This window comes from Dermochelys coriacea, chromosome 10 (assembly GCF_009764565.3).
Source record: "Dermochelys coriacea isolate rDerCor1 chromosome 10, rDerCor1.pri.v4, whole genome shotgun sequence".
Classification (NCBI taxonomy): Eukaryota; Metazoa; Chordata; order Testudines; family Dermochelyidae; genus Dermochelys; species Dermochelys coriacea.
Window position 1 is genome coordinate 20,009,973 of NC_050077.1, and position 24,290 is coordinate 20,034,262.

Below are 24,290 nucleotides of genomic sequence, written 5' to 3' on the forward strand. Positions count from 1 at the left end.
ACAATGCATATGCTGCTGGTGTTGTGAATGACACTTGTGGAGTCTCTTTTGCATATGCATGAGGAAGATATTTTCATGGAATAGATGGATAATGTGTTCATCACTAGTCATACTGCTAGCCTGAACATTTATTGATCTACCATGAGAAAATCCAGTGTGAAATAGAGTTTTATTCTCTTTATTGTAGCTGCACAGAAAGTGTGTCACCTGAGTGGTATTAATGTGACCGATTTCACAAGGGCAATTCTAACACCACGGATCAAAGTTGGACGAGACGTTGTTCAGAAAGCCCAGACCAAAGAGCAGGTATCAATTTGTGATCTCCTTACTCTGCTAACCTTCTTTAAAAATCGGTGTGGGGTGAAATGGCAACCCTATCCCCTGCACCCCATGTACTGTTCTATATGGAAGATAACGTTTGATTTTGATTTGTTCTTTCATTTCATTTCTTCTTCCCTGCCCTGCTTTAATAGGCAGACTTTGCGGTAGAGGCTTTAGCCAAAGCAACATATGAACGTCTGTTCCGTTGGATTCTTAGTCGTGTGAACAAAGCTCTGGATAAAACAAAAAGACAAGGAGCTTCTTTCCTGGGGATCCTTGATATTGCTGGATTTGAGATTTTTGAGGTATGTGCTATTTTGGCACAAGATGATCTGAACATTTTAACTTCTTACTCGTGTATTTCACTCTTTTGTTTTAGTTAGTCTCATTATCTGTCTTTTTCTAAAAGTCTTAAACCCTGATCCTGCACTGAGAACTTGGGTACTCAGAAATTTAAGGAATGCAGTAAGTGGATTATAAACTCGTATTACTTCAGTGATAAAGAGGCACCTACATAAAACTACTGAGAATTACATTGAGTTGAGAAAACAAACTTAACTATAGCTGTTTAACCTAATGTGTAAGAGTTTAATGTAAATTTTCATGTAAAGCAAAGGTTAGGGTAGTAAAATCTACTCCCTTATAATGTAACGATTATTGCTAATGAAAGTACTAGATGATACAAAATGTTATCTTACTATTCAAATTTCTCTTGTACATTTATTTTTAAATATAATCATTCAGTTCTTTCATCCCATTTTCAGGTCAATTCCTTTGAACAATTGTGTATCAATTACACAAACGAGAAACTTCAACAGCTCTTCAACCATACAATGTTCATACTGGAGCAGGAGGAGTATCAGCGTGAGGGCATTGAATGGAATTTCATTGACTTTGGCCTTGATCTACAACCTTGCATTGAGCTGATTGAAAGACCAGTAAGATTACATGTCTTTCTGTGGGACAACATTGTGTAGGTTGGATAAGGGATGTTTATATCTCAGTCCAACAGAGAGCTTGGGGAACCTTAGACTTTTTGGCTCAATTGTTTAAGAGTATAATTATAAATAACCTAGAGGAAATTGAAGGTGGTTTTCTTTCATTGCATATGACTGATGTGTCTACTGATTATGTTGCAGAACAACCCGCCTGGTGTCCTGGCTCTCCTGGATGAAGAGTGCTGGTTCCCCAAAGCTACAGATACATCCTTCGTAGAGAAACTATGTCAAGAACAAGGCAGTCATTCCAAGTTCCAGAAGCCTAAACAACTCAAAGACAAAACTGAGTTCTCCATAATCCACTATGCAGGAAGGGTATTGGACAGGACTAAGCTCTCTTACTATATAAAACTTGTACCTCTTTGATGTCCAAACAGTGAAATATACAGCCAAAATGTGACAGATTGCCAAGAAATAGAATCAAAGTACTGAGAGTGACGTAGTTTGCTGGAATAAAAAGTGCTTTCATTCTGTAACATATAGAAAGCGTTCAGAACTGGTCTAATTCTGCTCCCATTGAAGTCCATCCCTGGTGAAATCCACTGATTTCAAGCTGAGCAGAGTTAGCCCAAAGCTGAGTGTTTCTTAAAATGCCACTACTTTGGATTTGCCAAACAAATTCACAAAGATAGTAGGGATCCACTGATGTGGATATGGCAGGAGGATTGGGGCCCTGAAATATGAGTGCATTAACCTTGAAGAGCCGGGCAACCTTAATCCATGTGAGCAAATCCTATCTACACAGGGCATTTCACATTATTATTATTATTATTTGGAGTGTTGTAGTGCCCAAAGTTCCCAGTCAGGTTCAGGGCCCTCACTATCAAAATTCCTGACTGACAACAGATTTTTACATGAGTGATATTTTCTAAAGGTTGACTACAGTGCAAGTGCCTGGCTAACGAAGAACATGGATCCACTAAATGACAATGTGACTTCTCTGCTGAATCAGTCTTCAGACAAATTTGTGGCAGATCTTTGGAAAGATGGTATGAATCTGAACTCTCAGCTTGTAATGTTCTGTAAAGAGCTGACAATGATCCTTTAGGAACTATTCTGATTGCTTTCTGTCCCTTATCAGTGTTAGGTACAGGGCATTAAACTCCTTTTCCCTAAACTTATTAAATCTTTAAACTATACTCCTCAGAGACAGAGTTTATGGCTTAAGCTCCATCAAATCAATTACTTACTTAAAAATGTCATCCAAAAAGACCATGAAAATGAAGATTCAGCATGTAGCTGTTATTGAACATGTAACATTGAGCAGCTTATACTATTGTTACTTCTGAAGAGTGATCATGTACGATCCATATCTCACTCCCACCTCTCAAATGAGTGTCCCATGGGCATTGCTAAGGAGATGTAATTTCACTGGCTCCTGCGAGTATGATCTTCTATTACATAGCACTTTTAATCTAAAAGAATCACAAGGAGCTGTACAAACATATGTGTAATATAAACTGCAGAACCCTAATTTTTCCAAAGGACTTGGAGGATACCCAAACATTCAGATAATCGGGGAAATGACCCAGAAGGGAGTGTGGTACAGTGTGTGCAACACTGGGGTGGGAATCAGGAGGTGTGGTGGGGAGTTTTCCCAGTTCTAACTTGCTAGATAATTCTACCTATATAGGGGTGTTGTGAGGAGACAATGTTTGTAGACTAAATGTAAATGTAGCCCATACATAAGGGCTAAGCGTTCTATATTAATCGCCATGCATTCAACAGCAATGTATTCAGTCATCAGTCCCTGAGAAGTTGTATTTTCAGCATTGACATAGAAGTAGTAGACCTTACCAGATATTTAATCTTCTCTATATCCATGACTATTGCTATTAAACTTTTATATAGTACCACAATATATGGTTAGATTATACTAGATTTTAATATGTGCAATCATGCCAGAAACAATGAACTTTGAAAATGGTCTGTCTGAGAGATTCCATTCACACTTGCTTTTTTGTTTCAGTGGACCGCATAGTGGGGCTGGACCAGATGGCAAAGATGACTGAAAGTTCACTCCCTAGTGCTTCAAAAACCAAGAAGGGCATGTTCCGTACCGTTGGGCAACTCTATAAGGAGCAACTGACCAAGCTGATGACCACCCTAAGGAATACAAATCCAAACTTTGTCCGTTGTATCATTCCAAATCATGAAAAAAGGGTACGTTTCAAATGCTCAGGTTTCAAAACCTTGGCACAGAGCCCATTATTCTTGTCATGTTCTAGTAACTCTAACAGTATACTGTAGACTCTACTAATTCCTAGACTTTTTACTAAGGAAATCCTATCCCAGCCTCATGCGGAGGGGAGGCTCCAGGAGTGGGGATGGGTTGGAGAGGAAGCTACCCCATACTCACCCCACAATGGCAGCTCCTGTCCATGGTGTTGGACCTGGCACTGAGTGGTGTTACCTGGCACAAGGGATCACAGCAGCACTCAGGTTTGGCCCAGCTGCCCCTAATGTCATGACAGAGGGAAAGCCAGACCTCATTTGAGCAAGTGGCATTGCAACCTGGTGCACAGGGTCACAGAACCACTCAGATTTGGCCTGGCCACCTCTCTATCATGACAGGGGGGCAGCCAGGCCAAATTTGAGTGAGTGGCACTGTGAACTGGTGCACTGGATTTCAACAACAGGTCACAACACCAGACAAGGGAGCTAGGTGCAGGCCCAGCCTCCTGGGACAGGAGCCACTACTGTGGGTGAGTGTGGGGCAGGGTTGGTCTCCAAACCTGCCCCCTTGAGGCCTCTACAGCAGGCCCATAATCCATGTACAACTTTCCCATGACCCACTGGTAGATCATGACCCACTCCCTGGAAAACACTGTTGTAGATGACAGTATTATAGAAGTATAGAAATGTAGGGCTGGAAGAGACCCTGAGAGGTCATCAAGCCCAGTCCCCTATGCTGAGGCAGGACCAAGTAAACCTAGACCATCCCTGACAGCTGTTTGTCCAACCTGTTCTTAAAACCTCCCATAATGGGGATTCTACAACCTCCCTTGGAAGTCTATTCCAGAGCTTAAATATCCTTGTAGTTAGAAAGTTTTACCTAAATCTCCCTTGCTACAGATATAGCCGATTACTTCTAGTCCTACCTTCAGGGACACAGAGAACAACCGATCCCGATCCTCTTTATAACAGCCCTTAGCATATCTGAAAACTGGTATCAGGTCTCCCCTCAATCTTCTTTTCTCAAGACTAAACGTGCCTAATTTTTTTAACCTTTCCTCATAGTTCACATCTTCCACTATACTGCTATGCCAGTAATACACTTTCCAAACGCCTATCTTCCTTCCTCATTTATTTTATATGCTAAAACTGAAAATATCTTTATTCCATAGGCTGGCAAACTTGATGCCCATTTGGTGCTGGAGCAGTTACGATGCAATGGTGTCTTGGAAGGGATTCGTATCTGTCGGCAAGGATTCCCTAACAGAATTGTCTTCCAGGAATTCCGCCAGCGGTAGGACACTGCTATAGTACCACATGATTTGGAGTGTTGTAATACACATTCTCTGTGCTGAAACTAAGATCACGGCTGTGCTAAATAATCGGTTTTCCTTTTCTATGCCATTTTCGTTTACAGATATGAAATTCTTGCCGCAAATGCTATTCCTAAAGGATTTATGGATGGGAAACAGGCTTGTATATTGATGGTGAGCAGAGTGTTTTCAACCAAAATTAATAAAGTCAGGAACATACATTTTACATGGAAATGGTTAATTTTTCTGCTAACAGTGTAAAAATCATTCCAATGAAAAGTACTTAAGACTGTACTGTAATGACAGTATCAACAAAATATCCTTGTTTCCCTCCCACTAGATCAAAGCATTAGAACTTGATCCCAACTTGTACAGGATTGGACAAAGTAAAATCTTTTTCAGAACTGGTGTTCTGGCTCATCTGGAAGAGGAAAGAGACTTGAAAATCACAGATGTCATTATTGCTTTCCAAGCGCAGAGTCGAGGCTACCTGGCAAGAAAGTAAGACTGCATTGTCAGAAACACAATAAGTCTATGGCGGTGTATATCATGGTGTGTAGTTATCTGCATTGCAAATTGAGGCGTTTTTTTAAAAATGAGGTTTATGGTTATTGTGACATTTTGGGTGCCACTGTACTGCAAAGGTGTCAGATGCAGTACATTATATAAGACGACATACTCCTTCCCCCTAAGAATCTAATAAGATCAGTTACATAGAATAGATGAACTTCAACTACTTAGACTGTAAACTGTAAGTACTGTCTTTTTTGTTCTGTATTTGTATGACCCTTGGCACAACAGGGTTCTGGTCCATAACTAGGAATGCTAGATGCTACCACAATACAAATAATAAAGCTGATGCCATTTGCAAAGTGTTAAACCCCATGGATACAGACCTGGACCTGAAGCACTGGGCACTTGAGTCACCTGATCATACGTCCAATTAATTTGAACCCAAGAAAGCACTCTAAGAAGTAAAAGTCCATTTTTTAAATATTAACAGTAAAGGTTCTTCCCTTGGGCCCTGCCATCAAAGCCCTCAGATGTCTGAGCAAACAATTTTAAATATGATACGATTAAAGAGTGAAGACCTGAATAAAAAGCCTAGATCTGACTGCCTGCATACCCAGGATTCTGGAGACATCCATACTCGGATCTGGATTTTGTGGTTTGATCCCATCTCTACAATTAAGCCATCCTAAAAACAGCAGAATAAAATATTGAAAAGGCAGACAAAATTACCACTTTTCCTAGGGGTACCACAAATAATGAGACACTTTTAAAGTGAGAGTTTGCACCAGACATCCCAAACTTTCACACAGATTCGTTCACCAGTGTTGCTTTTTTTGAAATGTATTGTGCGGACAACTTGTGCTCACTATTTTCAAATTATTTGAAGGAAGTTGCTTTGTATTTAATTACAGGGCCTTTGCCAAGAGACAGCAGCAGTTAACAGCAATGAAGGTCATTCAGAGAAACTGTTCTGCTTACCTGAAGCTAAGGAACTGGCAATGGTGGAGACTGTTCACTAAAGTAAGTGATTGTCATTCAGTGAATTTCTCTTCAGCCTTCCAAATGAAGAGATTGTCTAGAATTCTAAGTCATGTTAGGAGGAAGGACTTTTACTGATCTATAGGGCCTGCTCCAAAGTCCGTTGTAATCAGTAAAAGAGTCACATTAATTTCAGAGGGTTTAAGATTAGGCTCATTGTCAGAAAAGTTTTGAGCATATTTCTGGAATGTTATTAAAAGTATGGGTCATTCGGTCTTTGTTCAGATGATGAAAATAAGCCCCTGAAAAGGATTCACACAAGAAGAATTAGCATGTTTAGATCTCTAATTTCATATCAGAAGTTGAAATGAGTTAGTGAAGAGGTGCCCTACATCACAACTCCCCCTCAAATCTTGTTCTAATTGTCCCGCTTCATAAGTCTCACCAGAGAATCAAAGGATTGACATGACCCAAAAAATGAAATAGCCTTTTTAACAGAGAAGTGGCCTTTCATGAGCGTTACTGAAGCTCAGTGGCGTAAGGAAGCTTGCACTGCAACTGACTGTGTTCTATTTCTCCACTACCTCATAATAGAAAAGTTCGTCCGTAGGGCTGTCAGTCTGGCATCCTTGATAAATATTGCATTCACTAAAATAAATGTTGAAAAGGAACATTCATACTTGGTTTTTCAGGTGAAGCCACTGTTACAAGTCACCCGCCAAGAGGAAGAAATGCAGGCCAAAGATGAGGAGCTACAGAGAACAAAGGAAAGACAACAAAAAGCAGAGAGTGAATTGAAGGAACTGGAGCTGAAACATAATCAGGTGACATACAGTTGTGGACCCTACTGGAAACTTTATCAATTATTTTATTTTTAGAAGCTTATTAAGTGTTACAAAATACCAGCAAAAGGGTCTATTCTCTTTCGCTTCTGATCCTCTTAATGCCAATGGACCTGAACCAAAGCACTCTACAGTCCACGGCCACACTTCAAGAGCCTTCAAGATCTCCTGTCAGTGTAATAATCTCTATTTAGTGGCAGTCTAGGAGAACCATGGAATCATAGAAATGTAAGGTTGGAGGGGAGCTTACAAGATCATCTAGTCCAGCCTCCTGCACTGAGATAGGATCAAGTAAACGAAGACCATCCCTGATAAGCATTTTTCTAAACTGTTCTTAAAAAGCTCCAATGATGAGGATTTCACAAGTTACCTTGGAAACCTATTCCAGAGTTTAACTACCCTTATAATTAGAAAGCTTTTCCTAATATCTAATCTAAATATCTCTTGCTGCAAATTAAACTGATTACTTCTTGTCCTACCTTCGGTGGACATGGAGAACAATAGGTCATCGTCCTCTTTATAACAGCCCGTAACATATTTGACTTAACACGTTGCCACTCATCTTCTTTTCTCAAAAGTGAACAAGAGTGAACAAACAAACTTTTTTTAACCTTTCCTCATAGGTCAGGTTTTCTAAACTTTTTATTACTCTGGTTGCTCTCCTCTGGACAATCTCTCCAATTTGTCCATATATTTCTTAAAGAAAGCAGCACTGGGTAACTTGTGAGCTAAGTTTGAAATGCATATCCATTTATCTGCATAGCTATGTGAAGAAAAGAATCTCCTTCAGGAACAGCTTCAGGCCGAGACCGAACTATACGCTGAAGCTGAAGAGATGAGAGTCCGCCTAGCTGCTAAAAAGCAAGAGCTGGAGGAGATCCTGCATGAAATGGAGGCCAGGATTGAAGAGGAGGAGGATCGCAGTCATCAATTGCAAACAGAGAAGAAAAAGTTGCAACAACAAATGCTGGTACTGTAACCTATGTACAGGTCATGCAATTGCACCTTGCTGAAAAAATTGGCAACTACTGATCATATGAAAGTAGCTGCTATATAGTACTTTATGGAATATGTATCTGCTACACCAGTGGTTCTCAAACATTTGTATTGGTGACCCCCTTCACACAGCAAGCCTCTTAGTGGAACCCCCTCTTATAAATTAAAAAACCTTTTTTACATTTAACACTATTGTAAATGCTGGAGGCGGAGGGGGGTTTTGGGGGGAGGCTGACAGCTTGTGACCCCCCATGTAATAACCTTGCGGCCCCCTGAGGGGTCACAACCCCCAGTTGGAGAATCCCTGTGCTACACAGTAGTAGGAAGGCTTTTCTGCTGTTTTCCCCTCCATGTAATTCTTTATAGTATACAGAATTTATCCCCTATCCCAATTTAAAATATTTAAAGAGTTTCTTTTCTAAATAGCTAGATTACTAAATCTTTCCTTCCTCCTTATGGGTCACTCATTTCTTAAAACTAGAAAAGCTTTTAATATGCTCATATCTGTTTGGGCAGGCCTGAAATAGGCCCTGTAGTACATTCATAGAGTTCATGTTTCTGAAGGCTTTTTTCCCCCACCAAAAAGGACCTTGAGGACCAGCTGGAAGAAGAAGAAGCTGCAAGGCAAAAACTACAACTTGAGAAAGTAACAGCAGAGGCCAAGATAAAGAAAATGGAAGACGACATTCTCGTAATGGATGATCAGAACAACAAGCTGACCAAGGTCAGTGTGATGGGCCCAGTTTTCTACTTAGCGCAAAATCAATGTAAGGTGAAAAGATCTCCTCTTCAACTACAATGGTAACAATAACTTAGCACTTCACAGTCACATAGCTAGCAGGCCATAAGCCCTTCGTGTCTGGAATGGGCTGGTGATAACGTTGTCATGTTTATCCTAGACAATTTTAAATCTTATTAAAAATCTAAATGTTGTTGGCTTTTTGAGTCTTCTAATGGCAAAAAATATTTCCAAGCAAAAATCCCCATAGCAGTTAAGCAAGATCAGTGGAAACATTTCCCTTTAGCTCCTAGAAAGAACAGACAGCTCCCCCTATGCACAAAACTCACTAATTCCTTTTAACTTGTAAAACTGTACATAATCATCTAACTGTTGTTTAACTGTATTACTGCTATATAATGCTTGATGCCACCTCCATGGATGTCCATACAACTTACTTTCTAAAGTAACTGAATATTAAGAGATAAAAAACAGTTGAGCAATAAACTTTGCTAAAGGATATCTGCGTGTTCCTCCCAATCTGGGATAATTGGTATAACTTCTTATGCATCAAGCTAAGTATATAGGGTCACCTCATGCAGAGGGCCAGCACTTCAGGCACCACTTACCTCCTATTTTGATGGCTTTAATTATGCATAGGCCTTGTGCTGGTCCTCTGGATGGGAGGAATTTCACCCATAAACTCTAAGGCCATGATTCAGAAATGCACTTGAAGTACGCATGTGTTAAAATACTTTCCTAAATCGGCACCCAAGTGCTTACTAGCATAGAGTGGGTATAAAGAATCTAATAGTCTAGTTCATCTCATAGAAAACATCCACCACTTTCCATCTCCACTATAATCAAAGTGCTACATGACACTGTCAGGAAATGTGGCATTTAAAAAGACCTGATTTATTTTTTAGTGTGTACATTGGCATTTCATAAGCATGAATAATATATGTTCTATCTGTAAATGGAAACTTCTTTTTCTTAAGGAAAGAAAACTCCTTGAAGAGAGAATAAGTGATTTAACAACAAATCTTGCAGAAGAAGAAGAAAAAGCCAAAAACCTTACAAAGCTGAAAAACAAACATGAATCAATGATTTCAGAACTGGAAGGTATTGTAAACCAAAGGTGGTTTTATATCAATTGCTTATTTGACTTGTATTTTTAAAAGACTCCTTTAAAAAATAGAGACAATACATTTACCATCTAGGTTTTCTGAAATTCCGGAACAAGAAATTCTGTAGTAATTACCAAGTAAAATTTATTTTTAATGGACAGTCTTTGTGGGCTCCTTCCAAGTAGGCACAAATGTAATTTTAATTGTTTTGTATGTTTGTTTTTCACTTTTAATTTCAAATGGTATTTGCCAGATTCAATATTCTGGGGCCAGTTAGAACTATGTATTACAGTATTTATGAGAAACTCAGGCTTTCATTTATTACAAATCATTTTTTTAAAATCCAAGTCAGACAAAGGTAAAATAAATGAACAATTTCATTTGTGTTTCTTGGAGAATGAACCCAACCTACAAAAGCTATGGGATGGGAACAATGCATAAGCGAAACAGGGGTCTCTATTTTGTTACAAAGTCAGCACAAAGAAAATATGGCAAAAAGTAGTGCTTCAGAATACTGGGGAGCAGAGAGCTCATAATTTATGGATGGACAGAAAGTAAAGTTCGTGTGCTAGTTGCAAGTCACTAGCCCTTCACCACAAAAGAAAATTGACTTGTAATTCCATGTATAAGCAAATGGAGAAGTACAGTGACCTCATTGGTTTTCCATGTATATGTTCCTATGTTCAGGATCATTTTGAGAATTCCTTGGGCTGACTCATTACCCTGACAAGAATCCTTACTTTTCCAGTGCGTCTGAAGAAAGAAGAGAAGAGCAGACAAGAATTGGAGAAAACAAAGAGGAAGCTGGAGGGAGAAGCTAGTGATCTGCATGAGCAGATTGCAGACCTACAAGCGCAGATTGCTGAACTAAAGATGCAGCTGGCCAAAAAGGAGGAAGAGCTGCAGGCCGCTCTTGCTAGGTATCCAACTCCTACTGACGGAAGGGCCTGAGTTGAAAGTCCAGATCTGGACATGCACACACCAATCCCTGCCCACACTTTGGGAAAGTTCAGCTCTGAATCTGATCTCTGCACTTTGAAGTGCAGGTTATAGACAAAATACATGGAAAATTACTACAGGTCTGCCCCGACCCTGAATCATTCAAATAAATGGGGGAGGGAGGGGAGGGTTTCCCATAGACTTAAATAGAAGCAGGATCCTCAGACCATGAGAAATCAGGGCTTGAAATGTCACTGGCCACCAAGCCCCTACTGAGCAGTAAGATCCTTCCACACTTCAATATCCTTTGGGATACCGTCTCTCCATACAGGTGCAACAATCATTTTCCCAAGCCTCCCCTCCCCTCCCTTCCATATCTCTTCCGTGCATTGGGGACCCAGTTTCTTACATGTCAAACAGTTGAGAAAGTCTTACTCTGCAATATGAGTGATCTTCCCAATTGTCTGTGTCATCCAAGAGATGAGGACACCACATCTACTTCTGTCATTCTCTCTCCATGCTGGTTAGGACTGTCTGCACAATGAGTTAAAAGCTGAACCTAGCACATACATTCAAACATATATTTAGGATGGGATTTTCAAAAACTCTTGGAGTTGGCCTAATTCTGTTCATACCGAGGTCAATAGTAAAGCTCCTATGGATTTCTAAAAGACTAAGAGTTAGGTCACTCAGAAAACCTTACCCTTAAATACACAGTTTAAGCTATACTAACATAAGATGTTGTGTTATCTTATCTATTATCTGGTGTGGATTAATTACATTTCCTAGTAAAATTAAAATTAAAAAACAATGGATTCATTTAGGTTATTTGGATTGAAATCATACCACCAGCTCCCAACAGCTCAACACACTTGAATTTTTTTTTATATTTACATCATACTTTTTTTGTCCAGGCTTGAAGATGAAATTGCTCAGAAGAATAATGCCCTCAAAAAAATCCGTGAGCTGGAAGGTCACATCTCTGATCTCCAGGAAGACTTGGATTCTGAGAGAGCAGCAAGAAACAAAGCAGAAAAACAAAAGAGAGATCTGGGTGAAGAGCTGGAGGCCCTGAAAACAGAACTTGAAGATACCTTGGATAGCACAGCTACACAGCAAGAACTCAGGTATAAAGACCTAGCATATGGTAGAAAAAGAAATGTAGCCAAAAATCACGATAAAAGACAAAATCAGAAAGCACTATTTCAGTAAAATATTGCATAATACGTATCTAGTGATATGTAAAGATCTGCACATCTGGAGGGAACAACATGCACAAACCCCAGTGCAAGGAACTCTTGGATTCTTATTCAGGCTCTGACAGTGTTGCCCTACATAGGATTGGACAAGTCACTTAATTAACTAATAGTTCTAAAGTGCTACTATAAAGTTCTGCTGCTGCTGCCATTATTTATTATCATACAGCTGTACAATAGCACAGTTTCCTTTGCGATTAGATTGTCTGCTAGCTGTTCCATTCGTGTGTGTATTGCTTTCCAGAGCAAAGAGGGAACAGGAGGTCACAGTGCTGAAGAGAGCTCTGGACGAGGAAACTCGGACTCATGAAGCCCAGGTCCAGGAGATGAGGCAAAAGCATAGTCAGGCTGTGGAAGAGCTAACAGAACAGCTGGAGCAATTTAAACGGGTAAACTGAAACCACTACCCTGAAAATGGGTTTATCTATTAGACGTTGGGGATTTCTTTTACACAACGTATTTTTCTTTGCCCTATGCATTCAGGCCAAAGTAAACTTGGACAAGACCAAGCAGACACTAGAGAAAGAAAATGCTGACCTGAGTACTGAAATCAGGTCACTAAATCAGGCCAAACAAGAGGTGGAGTACAAAAAAAAGAAGCTGGAAGTGCAACTTCAGGAGCTACAATCCAAATACACCGATGGAGAGCGCGTCCGGGTGGAACTCAGTGAAAAAGTCCATAAGTTACAGGTAAGAAATACCTTCTTCGGTGACCTGAGAGGCTCAGTGGGACAACTGAATATAGAGAGACTGACTTATTCTGGGTCCCACACAATGGTGGTGCTAGTACAAACCATTACTCATTTCTAACTAAATGCCTATTCCCAACAACTGTTAACTCACAAATGCAGCAAAAAAAGGCTTCTTAGCATGTTATATAGTAAAAACTTGTGGAAATAGAATACAGTTTTATTTTGTATTTGCATTTGAAAACCAACTTTTCCAAATCAATTTCTTCATAACAAGTTGCATTCCATTGGGTATAGATCTCTCAACTCAAGTAGGGAGCGTGACAGAGGCAGTGGGGCACAAAAGTAAGGCACCCTTTGCATGGAGCTGTTCTACAGCAGTACTGGACAAAGGAAGGTTCAATAAAGTTGCCTGTGACCGAATTCCAAGAAACCTCCACCGCAAACATAAGCCTACCTGCTGTGGATTGGTTCCACAGCACTGAAATCTCACAAATTCTCTTAGCAAAACTTTGGCAATATCCACCATTCTGACATGATTTTTGCCGATTTGAATTACATCTGAACTGGAAAACAGGCCTCTTCTTGGATTCTGGAAGTGGTTCTGGTCCTGGCATTCAAATACAAACTGCGATTCAGGAGTCCAGCGTGGACCCATCTCAAACATAGCTGGGGTAGATGACATTGAAGCTATACAAAATGACTGAAAACATTCAATGTGATTTTTCTTTAGGTTGAAGTGGAAAATGTTACCAGTTTGCTCAGTGAAGCAGAAACCAAGACAATCAAACTCACTAAGGATGTTGCAAGCTTGGGAGCTCAGTTACAGGATACACAGGTAGGCTTCTCACTGGGATAACCTGTATAAAACATAATGAAAAAGAACAAAAAATGACCATGTTCTATTATGATGATCTCTTTAGGAGCTGCTTCAGGAGGAAACTCGGCAGAAACTGAATGTAACTACCAAGCTTCGCCAGATGGAGGAGGAAAACAACAGCCTGCAAGAGCAGTTGGAGGAAGAAGTAGAAGCAAAACAAAACCTAGAGCGGCATATTTCGACACTGACAATACAGGTACAGTGGCACAGTTAGAACATTAGCTCTGGTGCTGAGTCTTTACAATAGGTCCATAGATTTCAGATCTCTAGTTATCCCTATACATCTTAGCCAGTGAACTATTGTTACTAGGCCAGAAGCACCAAGTATATGACCTGTAGGCCAACTCGTAGCCTGTGGAATTCTACAGGACAGCCAGTAACCACCCTCTTTAATGCAGAGGAGAGTGTGACCACAGGACTACTGGCGATACCTGGGTGCAAGATCACTCGCCTCATGATGGAGTCTGGTGCAATGGGCATATAGCCTCTGTAGGCTGCCTCATGATGTTAAAGATGAGTGACTGCCATCAGCCTCATATTGAGTGAGTTAGGTGCACGCCTGTGTGTTCCTTGCACTATGTCAGGTGCAGCCCACTGTTGTGCAGACTTAGAGTGCCTCTGCTATGCAGACTTGTTTCATTACTTGAATTCAAATTTCAGCTTTCTGACTCGAAGAAGAAGCTCCAGGAATATACCAGCACAATAGAGAGTATGGAAGAAGGCAAGAAGAAGCTCCAGAAGGAAATTGAAGGGCTCACGCAGCAGTTTGAGGAAAAAGCTGCGTCTTATGACAAACTGGAAAAAACCAAGAACAGACTCCAGCAGGAGCTGGATGATCTGATAGTGGACTTGGACAACCAACGCCAGCTGGTCTCCAACCTGGAGAAAAAGCAGAAGAAGTTTGATCAGGTATGAGCTTATGGTCAACTCCCTTCACGTTATAACCTAACTCTGCTGGGAGTCATGGGTGCAGAGAGTAAGTTGTTGAGTGGGAATTAACATAGTTATAGAAAAAGATTAAGGTTGCATTATTTATGCCACGATTAATTTTGTATCTGCATGTACAGGGACCTTTCTCTGTAGTCATTAGTAATTGACAAAACTAATGCAATAGAAAACCCTACACTTAATGGCTTTCTGTATTAATGAGATTACTGTGCTCAAACTGAGCATTTTTATATTATTGGTTTATAGATGCTAGCTGAAGAGAAAAACATCTCTTCCAAATATGCAGACGAAAGGGACAGAGCAGAAGCTGAAGCTAGAGAAAAAGAAACAAAAGCTTTGTCCTTGGCCCGGGCTCTTGAGGAAGCTTTGGAAGCCAAAGAAGAACTGGAGAGAACCAACAAATTGTTGAAAGTGGAAATGGAAGATCTAGTTAGCTCCAAGGATGATGTAGGCAAGAATGTAAGTCTCACAATATATATCCCATATAACTATTTCAGGGATAATCACTTAAATTAATAGTTAACAACACAAAGATCTACATTTTCAGTGTGGAAAGTTCTTCACAGTATAAAATCCATTCAACAGTGTCAGAAGTTTTATGCAGAATTCCATGAGCAATTCCATCTGCATCCAGTCCTATCAGAGACTCAGCAATGAATTATACTTACAAGTCTTCTTTAGTCTTGATCAACAGCAAGTTATTGATCTTGAAGAGGATTATTTGCCTCATTTCTGAGAGAAGACAAAGTTAAAGTAGAGCTGTATTTGGTAACCCCGTAAGCAGCTTCCAAGTTGTACAGTTCACAAAACTGAATTTATTAATTGGATTTGATTTTGCCAGCAGCTACCGCTGTGACTAAAAGAAATCTCCACAGCTGACTTGGTAGAGTTCAGTTGTGACAGGATCCAAAGCAGTGTGATGGCTCTAACAGGTGTCTAAGTCTTTGAGCTAAGAGCTTCAGAAGGAAATAAAAATTAAAAGGAACCCTGCTAACTTGATTTGAAAGGGGATATTTCTTCCTATCTCTTATTCTAGTGGCATGATCACATCACTACCACTAAGGGTTTATTTTCACAATTGTTGGTGTTTAGACTAAAAAGGAATCCTAGGATAACATTTAGTATCCAGGGTCTCGGTTTATGAATAAGCTGAATTTTGCCTTTTAAAATAGATTTATAAGAATACAAAAATGCTAGTTTGCCACTTTTTTGTGTGTGCTCTTGAAACTTAATCCATCCTCTCTCCACAATTCATATATTCCAATTTTTTCCATGCTATAGAATGATCACATTACATTACATGTATTTTTAGATTGATTACAATCAATAAAAACATTTTATTGATTTCTCATTGCATGAAAGGTCCATGATTTGGAGAAGTCCAAACGTGCCCTGGAACAACAAGTGGAGGAGATGAAGACACAATTAGAAGAGCTGGAGGATGAGCTACAGGCTACTGAAGATGCCAAGCTTAGATTGGAGGTTAACATGCAGGCCCTAAAAGGACAGTTTGAAAGAGACTTGCAAGCTCGAGATGAACAGAATGAGGAGAAGAGGAGACAGCTGCTTAAACAGGTATAATTCGTTATCGGTGACACTGTAAATGCTTACTCAAAGTAACTGCAAATCCCCTGGCTCATGCCATTATTAGTAAGTGCTTCAGGATAATAAGAACCAAACATTCTTCTTCCTTCTGCTTGGCTGAATAAAAATTATATAGACCATTTTGCTTTGCTTAAAAAATAAGCTGCAGTTATAGCAGTGTTATGGCTCGTGGCTATTTCAGTGTAAGGAATTTGACTGTAGAAGACAGTGATTTAACAGTGAGATTCCATTTAGTGTAAATCACCTGACTTACGAACTCTGACATAATGGCTAAAATGCTCCCCAGGCTTTCAGTGTAAGTAGTAAAAGATAGGTCCCAAATATAATACCTGGCTTCCCTGGATGAATCATTAATGACAATGAACTGATCCAAAAATTCTGGAAGGGAAAATAAACAATGCCGAACCTGTTGGTAGAGGTGATATTGTGACTACAAACACAAATATTCCATTCATCAACTGTACTGCATATGTATCCCTCAGGACAGAATCAAACTTTGGTCTTTTACCACCCCGAACTCCAGTATTTGAGCCAAACGAGGATTTATTTCAGCAGTCAGTGGTATTGTAAAACTACTGGAGCTATTATTACCTGTCGGCAAGCCCCTAGAACAGCATAGTATACACAAGTCAGGTGTAAGTAAAGTGTGTCTAAGGGTGCTAAAGTGTACTAGTAATCCTAAACAAAATCTTCTTTGCTATTCGTTAGCTCCATGAGTATGAAACAGAACTGGAAGATGAGCGTAAGCAACGTGGCCTGGCAACTGCAGCTAAAAAGAAATTAGAAGTTGACATTAAGAATCTGGAAGGTCAGGCTGACTCTGCTAACAAGGCTCGGGAAGAAGCCATTAAGCAACTTCGTAAACTACAGGTTTGTGGCTCCTGAGACTGAATAGTTTTCTGTTGGGTCATTGATGTGACTTGTATAACAGCAAGTGGAAATTAGATGTCATTTGTGACCTCGATGCTAGATAGATATAACAGATATAACGTTAGAGAGGGGTTTGAACCAAGACCCCAGAACCAAAATGCTTAGTTAATGTAATTTGAGTGACTTTGAGATAGCTGGCTTAGAGAGTGAAAAATATCAAGTTTTGCAGTGGACAGAGACGCCACAACTAATTGATCAGCACTGATGTGCTATTGGCATCTCTGTGGAAAACCTAAGGGTTCCATCAAAGAGGTGAAGCAAAAAAGGCCAGATGTATTGATAGGACACAAAATTGGCTCTCCACTACATGGACGTAGCACTGTGTATTTCTGAAAAACCAGCTATTTCTGAAAAACCAGCTATTTGCACCTGCATGAATAGTAGCCAGTTTTCAAAGACGCTGTATATAAAAGATCAGTGATCGAGGGCAGAACTGGGATTTGACAAGACAACTCTTAAACACACTAAGGGATTGTCTAGATGGTGAGTTAGTGTGCAGCAAGCTGGAGTATAAATCTACAGCACGATAGCCTGCAGCATACTAACTATCTGGGTGGATGCTGTAACTGTGTACTAAAAGTTCCCAGTCCTGTTTCAGAGCAGAGTAGATCAGAGTGCATTATGGAACTGTTAGTGCGTGACAGAAGGGTCCACATGGACAGTTTTGTAATTACATGGAAATTAGTATTTGTTTTGTTCAATTTTCTTTTCAACAAAACTGTGATAAACACAGACAAATACAAATCCATCCTTTTCTTTTTAACCATCTGAAACCAGGGTCAGATGAAGGACTTCCAACGAGAGCTTGATGATGCCCGTGCCTCAAGAGAAGAAATATTTGCTACAGCTAGAGAAAATGAGAAAAAAGCCAAGAACCTGGAAGCAGAACTTATGCAGCTGCAAGAGGTAAAGTGTGAATCTTAGAGAGTACTAGAATAAAGACTGCACAAGATCTTTGGTAACAAAACAGAGTTGTACTTGAGAGAACCAAATCATTAAAAAAAAAAAAAGTGATATTTGCTGTGGTGCAGGGAAAGCTACAGTCAGAATCTCTTGTAACAGGTTCTGTGGACCTCAATAAAAACCAAGGCTCAGATCCTCAAAGATATTTAGGCACATGACTTCCATTTAAATGGGCCACAGTGCTTAGAGATGCTGAGTACCAAGAGCTTCCTTTAAAACCATTAGCCTATAAGAAGATATTTTTCACTGGATGGAAAAGAAAATGTACTGTCTGTTACAATCCCTATGACTTTTTCAATAATTTTGTACTCCTGACATCTTTCATCATATTTTAAATGGATACAATCCTTGTATCTGGAAGCACAATAAAACACAAATTGCTGACGGGTTGGATAATGCATATTTTTGTTCCATTAGTCTATGACTATAGAATCATAAATTAATATTCTGGTGACAGAAACATCTGACAGAGGTTGGGTTTAAAAAGACATCATGGCTGATCAGTCTCTCACCCCATAGGACTAAATGGTTGGACTGAACTTTGTTTAACCCTCTTCATTTCTTTAATACACTAGCTGTTTGTTTCCTCTAGGATCTGGCTGCTGCAGAAAGGGCCCGCAAACAGGCTGATCTGGAGAAAGAGGAACTGGCTGAAGAACTTGCAAGTGCTGCTTCTGGGAGGTAAGAGTTGGTAATTATTTTCAAGTGTATCAAAGCCTTGCTAAATACCTCTCAGTAGCCAATGTTTCTGTCCTGAAAAGTGATCTGTAGCTCCAACCTTGCCAACGCATACACATATGCTTAGCTACAAATATGTGGCTAATTTCATTAAAATCAATGGGACTACTGATAAGTTACTCATAGATATGAAGGCCAGCAGGGAGGAGCAAGTGAGGTCTCTAGTAACATAAATAAGATGGCAGCACAAGATTCATTTCAAGAATACTTGCAGGTTCTCCATGAGTCTTCAGCACCTTCCAGTGTGTTGCAAGACATGGTCAACTGCTCAAAACCAAAAACTACATGCTTTACAAATTTAAATTTACAGGACTAGCCTCCAGGATGAGAAACGTCGTCTGGAAGCTAGAATCTCCCAACTGGAGGAAGAGCTAGAAGAGGAACAAAGCAATATGGAGGGAATGAGTGATCGCTTCAGGAAAGCAGTACAGCAGGTACAGTCCATTCGAGTGTATCTATAAGTAAGAGGGGTGTAAGGTGTACATGTGTATTATTAATGCATGTCTGTGTCTGTCTGTACCCATCCAGGTGTGAGTTTGTTTTTGGACACACCTTCAGAGAGCATCCAGAAAGAGACTTCATGCTTTATATTAAATTGCTCTAACTCCCTTTTCCCAAGTCTAAGGTAACAGCTGTAGATTTTAAAGTGCTCTCCCTAAATATTTCAGTCAGAGCAGCTGAATAACGAGTTGGTAACAGAGCGCACCACAGCACAGAAGAATGAAAGCGCTCGGCAGCAAATGGAGAGGCAGAACAAAGAGCTGAAGAGTAAACTGCAGGAAATGGAAGGAGCTGTGAAGTCCAAGTTTAAGGCTACAATTGCTTCTCTGGAGGCCAAAATTTCACAGCTTGAGGACCAAGTGGAACAGGAATCCAGGTACTTGGACGCTACAACTCAACCCTCACTGACAAAGCCATCCTTTTATTTAATTTTAATACAGTAATCAATTATTTTTGTCAAGGTCCAAATTTCTTGGTCAAGGTATAGTCAAAGTCCAGACTTCAGAGAAAATAATACAAAAACAACAATAATAATGGTAATAAGTAAATAAAAAGCTTTCACTATCTGTTCAAAAGTGTCTGGCAGTCTGGGTTTGGCCAACGCTCCACCTATTGACTACCCGTGTTTTAATATATGAATACCAAAAAAACTAAAAGGTTTTCCAGGATGCTATTAGTGGCACTAAGGTTTGGTAAAGAGTCTCACACACATGAGCAGTGTTTCTTTGGAAAATGATTGGTTCTTATCAAAACCTTGCATAAGACCAGCTTTGGGAAGAATTTATTATTGAAAAGTCTTCTAGAATTTAATAGAAAACAGTTTCCCTGCTGTAGAATTGTACAGGCTTGCCAAAAAGCCTAGATGAAGCATCTTATTCTCTGGGTTTTCAGAATAGTTTCTGTAGAAACCTATTGGTTTACCCTCCTTTACATTCTATACTGGCTGTAGGACCAGTTCATTAGCACTATAGTCTTGTTGTTTTGGGCCAGATACTGACTCCACTGGCAGGATAGTAAGTTCTGCAAAGTTGTCTAGTTAGCATGGTACTCGGCCTCAAAGGAGTTCTCTGCCTGCTAGGGTACATGGCTGTCTGGTTCTATTTACCTCCTCCCCTCTCTCCCCAGGCTACTATCAACTGAGGGTAACACTTAAGCAGGGGGACAGAACAGAGTTTTGAAATTTGAGGACAAAGGGAAAGATTCCTTCTGTCTCAATACAACCAGGACCAGACCATTTATTCTGGCTGGGGGCTGGACTTGGCCCTTTACACATGCTGATGCAACTGGGCATCATTTCAGGCCTCATGTGCACATACAGTAATTGCCATCCTTCTTGCACCTCCAGTGCAGCATAGCCAACTAACTGCCAAACTGTCCAGGATTGTGGTCAGTGGTGTGAGTTTGCACAGTCGTCACTTTGGACTCTCAGCTGCATTTGCTTGTTGCAGGTTGGGGGTGCTGTTGGTGTCTGCATCAGGCCAGAGCCTCTAGTTCTCTCACTCCAACTGTTATCTCTGACACTAGTTTCAGAGTAGTAGCCGTGTTAGTCTGTATTCGCAAAAAGAAAAGGAGTACTTGTGGCACCCTAGAGACTAACAAATTTATTAGAGCATAAGCTTTCGTGCTCTAATAAATTTGTTAGTCTCTAAGGTGCCACAAGTACTCCTTTTCTTCTGACACTAGTGTGATTCTGAGAACTGTAGACTATTCAAAGTAAATATTTGAGAATACCCAGCACATTGTCAATTGCCTTTGATAAGAAGCCATGCTGCTGTCTGTCTTAACTCTCTCTTCTAGCCCATTTAAATGGCTAAAGCCTGCACAGGTGAGGTGGTAAATGATTCCATTCCATGGCAGCAGGAGGCCTAAATCACAGTGGAAATGATGCATGAGCAGGGACAGGTAAAATGAGCCAACACTGCGTCTCTCACATGCTATGAAGCCAAGCTGTGCAGTAGGAATACATGGAGAGAGGGGAGTGGATTGTGAATAGGCCAGTGGCTCCATAGAATGCATAGATCTGCTGGACCATAATCCTGCATGGAGAAGACCTAGTAAGCTATGAGCTGGAGTAGAGCTGTGCTGAGCACTTGCTCCACACCTGTCACCTGGGGAGGAGGGAAAGCGTTCTGTCCTTTCCCCCAAAAACACTCTTGCAGTTCCCCATTTTTATTCACTTTCTGATTAAAGAAGCAGGGTTTTGCTGTAAGCAGAAAACTAGTAAAAAACAAACAAACAAACAAACAAAAAACCCAAAAAAGCAAAACAAAGAAAAAAAAAGCCAACCATTAGAAATGTGGCAGATGGCTATACAAAGAAACAGGGCAGGCAAATGCTCCCGGCTCTCACATCTAGGAACACACACAGGACAGGTGTATAATGAGTTGACCCATGGGAGAAGCTGCTGCTTCCTTCAGTTTTTACAAAAGTCAATAGCATTATTCTGAGGAAGGCTTTTAATACGAGGATCATTCATGCTTCTTTTCACAAGCCCTGTGCTCCTAAGAATTCTCGTTTTCCAGATCAGTAAGTGTCATGCTGTCATTTGCAGAGAGAAGCAAACCACAGCCAAGACATTGCGTCAGAAGGACAAGAAGCTGAAAGAGGCCTTGCTGCAGGTTGAAGATGAAAGAAAGCAAGCGGAACAATACAAGGACCAGGTAATGCACCCTGTGATGGGGATCCAGCAGGGGAGGAAGGGGCTGCTGTGAGTACCCAGGCTTGTGAGGCACCTCACCACTACCTGCCTCTAGCATGAAGTAGAGTCTGTGCTCCCTGACACCAGCTGCCTCTGGCCACACAAGCATGGCCTTCCTAGCCTCCAGACCTTTATGCAGGCTAGTGCTAGGCACATGCCAACCCAAGTCCTACCAGGTTTGCTATCTCCAGAGGGACAGCATATACACTAGCTTGTTGGATTCAAGTGAGGATCCGCTCCTAATAACCTCACAACTCTGAGATGTACTTATCATGAAAGCAAGCATAAGTTTATTATCAAAGATTTAAAAGCTACTTAAGATAATAATGGAGACATAAATGGGTACATATAAAACAAAAAGTATAATTCTTCCTAGAGTCCAAACTCCTCTTTAGCAGGCTAAACCCTGGTCTAAAGTTGTTTGCCTTAGGTGAGAGAATCTCCAATCACCCTGGCTGTGATTTCTTTCAGGAATGCAAAAAGCACTGCCCTTTTTGATTCCTTAGTGAAGGATAAAGAAATGTCCTTTTGCATTCTTATATCCTCCCACATTCATTGTTGGTCCCCAGAGTCAGGATGCCTCTCCCCCCACCCCTCCTCCTGGCTTTATTCCATGACATGCAGAGTTCATGGTGACTTTACATCCTCCTATTGACTTTGAATGCAAAGGGGGGTTTCCATTGTGTTGGCTTACAATGCTTAATGTACATGTGAACCAAGGCAGATGGGTGAATCTACATCCTTTGTCTTGGAAAAACCTGTTTGTTAACCTGCCTGGATTCAGACTTAAAAAATATTTTCCAGTATATACATAGATTCCTTACATACATTTCACAATGATATTAATGACCAGTGTTATCCTGGCTTTCATTTAAGATCTCAATGACATTCTTTATAGATAAATACTATGAAAACTGTGTGCTAAGTGTAGCAAGTTTGTCAGGCCTGATAGGAGTTGCTGTTATAGAACAATCAACCCTTTTCCAGTTGGCATTGAGAGGTTTTTAGGGTCACATCTGCTCTGCCTCAAAAGAGCCCAAGAAGGCGGGGAAGATAGCTGGGCCTCATTCTGGAGCAGGCCTTTTAAAGGAAAGGTTTAGGCTCAGAGAGAGCAACACACTGCCTAGACCTCAGCCTGACAGGGCCTCTGGTTGCTGGGCCTAGGGGGAGGAACTCTGTACTTTGATTAAAGAGACTGTTGGTGTAGTAAGAAGAAAAGGAGTACTTGTGGCACCTTAGAGACGAGTGTCTCCCAAAGAGTCAGGGCAACTCTGGCATTTTACACTGTGTTGTGCCTCACTGTGAATGTCAGTCAGCAGGACCCCACAGGGGCTGCCACACAGGCCATTTGCCAGTGGAAGAGAAAACAGCTTTTCCCCCTGTGAAGTCCTTAACTAGACTCATGCTTGACAGCAAGATTCTCTATTCTCCATACCAAGGCAATGACCAACTGCCAAGGCACTGGTCCTGGCCAACCAGCCAGCTAGAACAGCCTGACTGGGCACTGGGTCAGAACTTCCTGGGTTCAGGTGCCTGTCCCAACTGGCCTCCTGTAGCCAGCTGAACTTTACACAGGGCTTGTGACAGAGACCACTCTTCGTCTCAGATCCTAAAGTGTTAATTTCAGTCGAGACATATCAAATAAACGCAGTTCAAAAGAGCAAAGCTAATCTTACTGGAATGTCACAATAGCGGCCACAGCAGCTGCTTGCAAGTGTAGAGAGTCAGGAAAGTACATCACCGTGAATAAAGGGGTGCAGATGGAGGAACGTAAAACGTTCTGATCTCTTTAAAGGAAACTCTAAGCATCCCTCTTACTTCTCGCTCAGGCTGATAAGAGCGCCACCCGAGTAAAACAACTGAAAAGGCAGCTGGAAGAGGCTGAGGAAGAAGCCCAGCGCATCAATGCAAACCGCAGGAAACTGCAGAGAGAGTTGGACGAAGCAGCTGAAAGTAACGAGGCCATGGGCCGGGAGGTGGCTTCACTGAAGAGCAAACTCAGGTAGGGTGGCTTTGTTTTTTACTAGCTATTTTCTGTCTACTAATGAGAGATTTAGAATTCTAAACTATGGCAGAATTTGAGGAAAGAAGAAACACCCTATTCATGCTGGGGAGTTATGGGTTCCCCACATCCGTCCAATTAACATCATAAAAATGCTACT

The 24,290-nt window shown here is 40.8% G+C and overlaps 1 protein-coding gene across 5 annotated transcripts in view; it reads left to right on the forward strand.

The window, feature by feature from the left end:
* The window catches only part of MYH11 (myosin heavy chain 11), a 98,587-nt gene that overhangs the window by 68,884 nt on the left and 5,413 nt on the right, over window positions 1-24,290 (forward strand). For all 5 annotated transcript variants that reach the window (XM_043494119.1, XM_038420487.2, XM_038420488.2 and 2 more), the window contains 30 exons: window positions 188-306; window positions 474-626; window positions 1,086-1,259; window positions 1,461-1,634; window positions 2,194-2,308; window positions 3,289-3,482; window positions 4,667-4,788; window positions 4,912-4,981; window positions 5,148-5,308; window positions 6,232-6,340; window positions 6,991-7,122; window positions 7,904-8,110; window positions 8,723-8,860; window positions 9,853-9,976; window positions 10,730-10,901; window positions 11,835-12,047; window positions 12,421-12,565; window positions 12,660-12,866; window positions 13,599-13,703; window positions 13,789-13,941; window positions 14,406-14,654; window positions 14,940-15,152; window positions 16,056-16,268; window positions 17,007-17,168; window positions 18,006-18,134; window positions 18,784-18,872; window positions 19,240-19,363; window positions 19,598-19,806; window positions 21,982-22,090; window positions 23,958-24,130. In XM_043494119.1, the coding sequence (XP_043350054.1) occupies window positions 188-306; window positions 474-626; window positions 1,086-1,259; window positions 1,461-1,634; window positions 2,194-2,308; window positions 3,289-3,482; window positions 4,667-4,788; window positions 4,912-4,981; window positions 5,148-5,308; window positions 6,232-6,340; window positions 6,991-7,122; window positions 7,904-8,110; window positions 8,723-8,860; window positions 9,853-9,976; window positions 10,730-10,901; window positions 11,835-12,047; window positions 12,421-12,565; window positions 12,660-12,866; window positions 13,599-13,703; window positions 13,789-13,941; window positions 14,406-14,654; window positions 14,940-15,152; window positions 16,056-16,268; window positions 17,007-17,168; window positions 18,006-18,134; window positions 18,784-18,872; window positions 19,240-19,363; window positions 19,598-19,806; window positions 21,982-22,090; window positions 23,958-24,130 (4,657 nt within the window). The remainder of the gene's footprint in view (window positions 1-187; window positions 307-473; window positions 627-1,085; window positions 1,260-1,460; window positions 1,635-2,193; window positions 2,309-3,288; window positions 3,483-4,666; window positions 4,789-4,911; window positions 4,982-5,147; window positions 5,309-6,231; window positions 6,341-6,990; window positions 7,123-7,903; window positions 8,111-8,722; window positions 8,861-9,852; window positions 9,977-10,729; window positions 10,902-11,834; window positions 12,048-12,420; window positions 12,566-12,659; window positions 12,867-13,598; window positions 13,704-13,788; window positions 13,942-14,405; window positions 14,655-14,939; window positions 15,153-16,055; window positions 16,269-17,006; window positions 17,169-18,005; window positions 18,135-18,783; window positions 18,873-19,239; window positions 19,364-19,597; window positions 19,807-21,981; window positions 22,091-23,957; window positions 24,131-24,290) is intronic.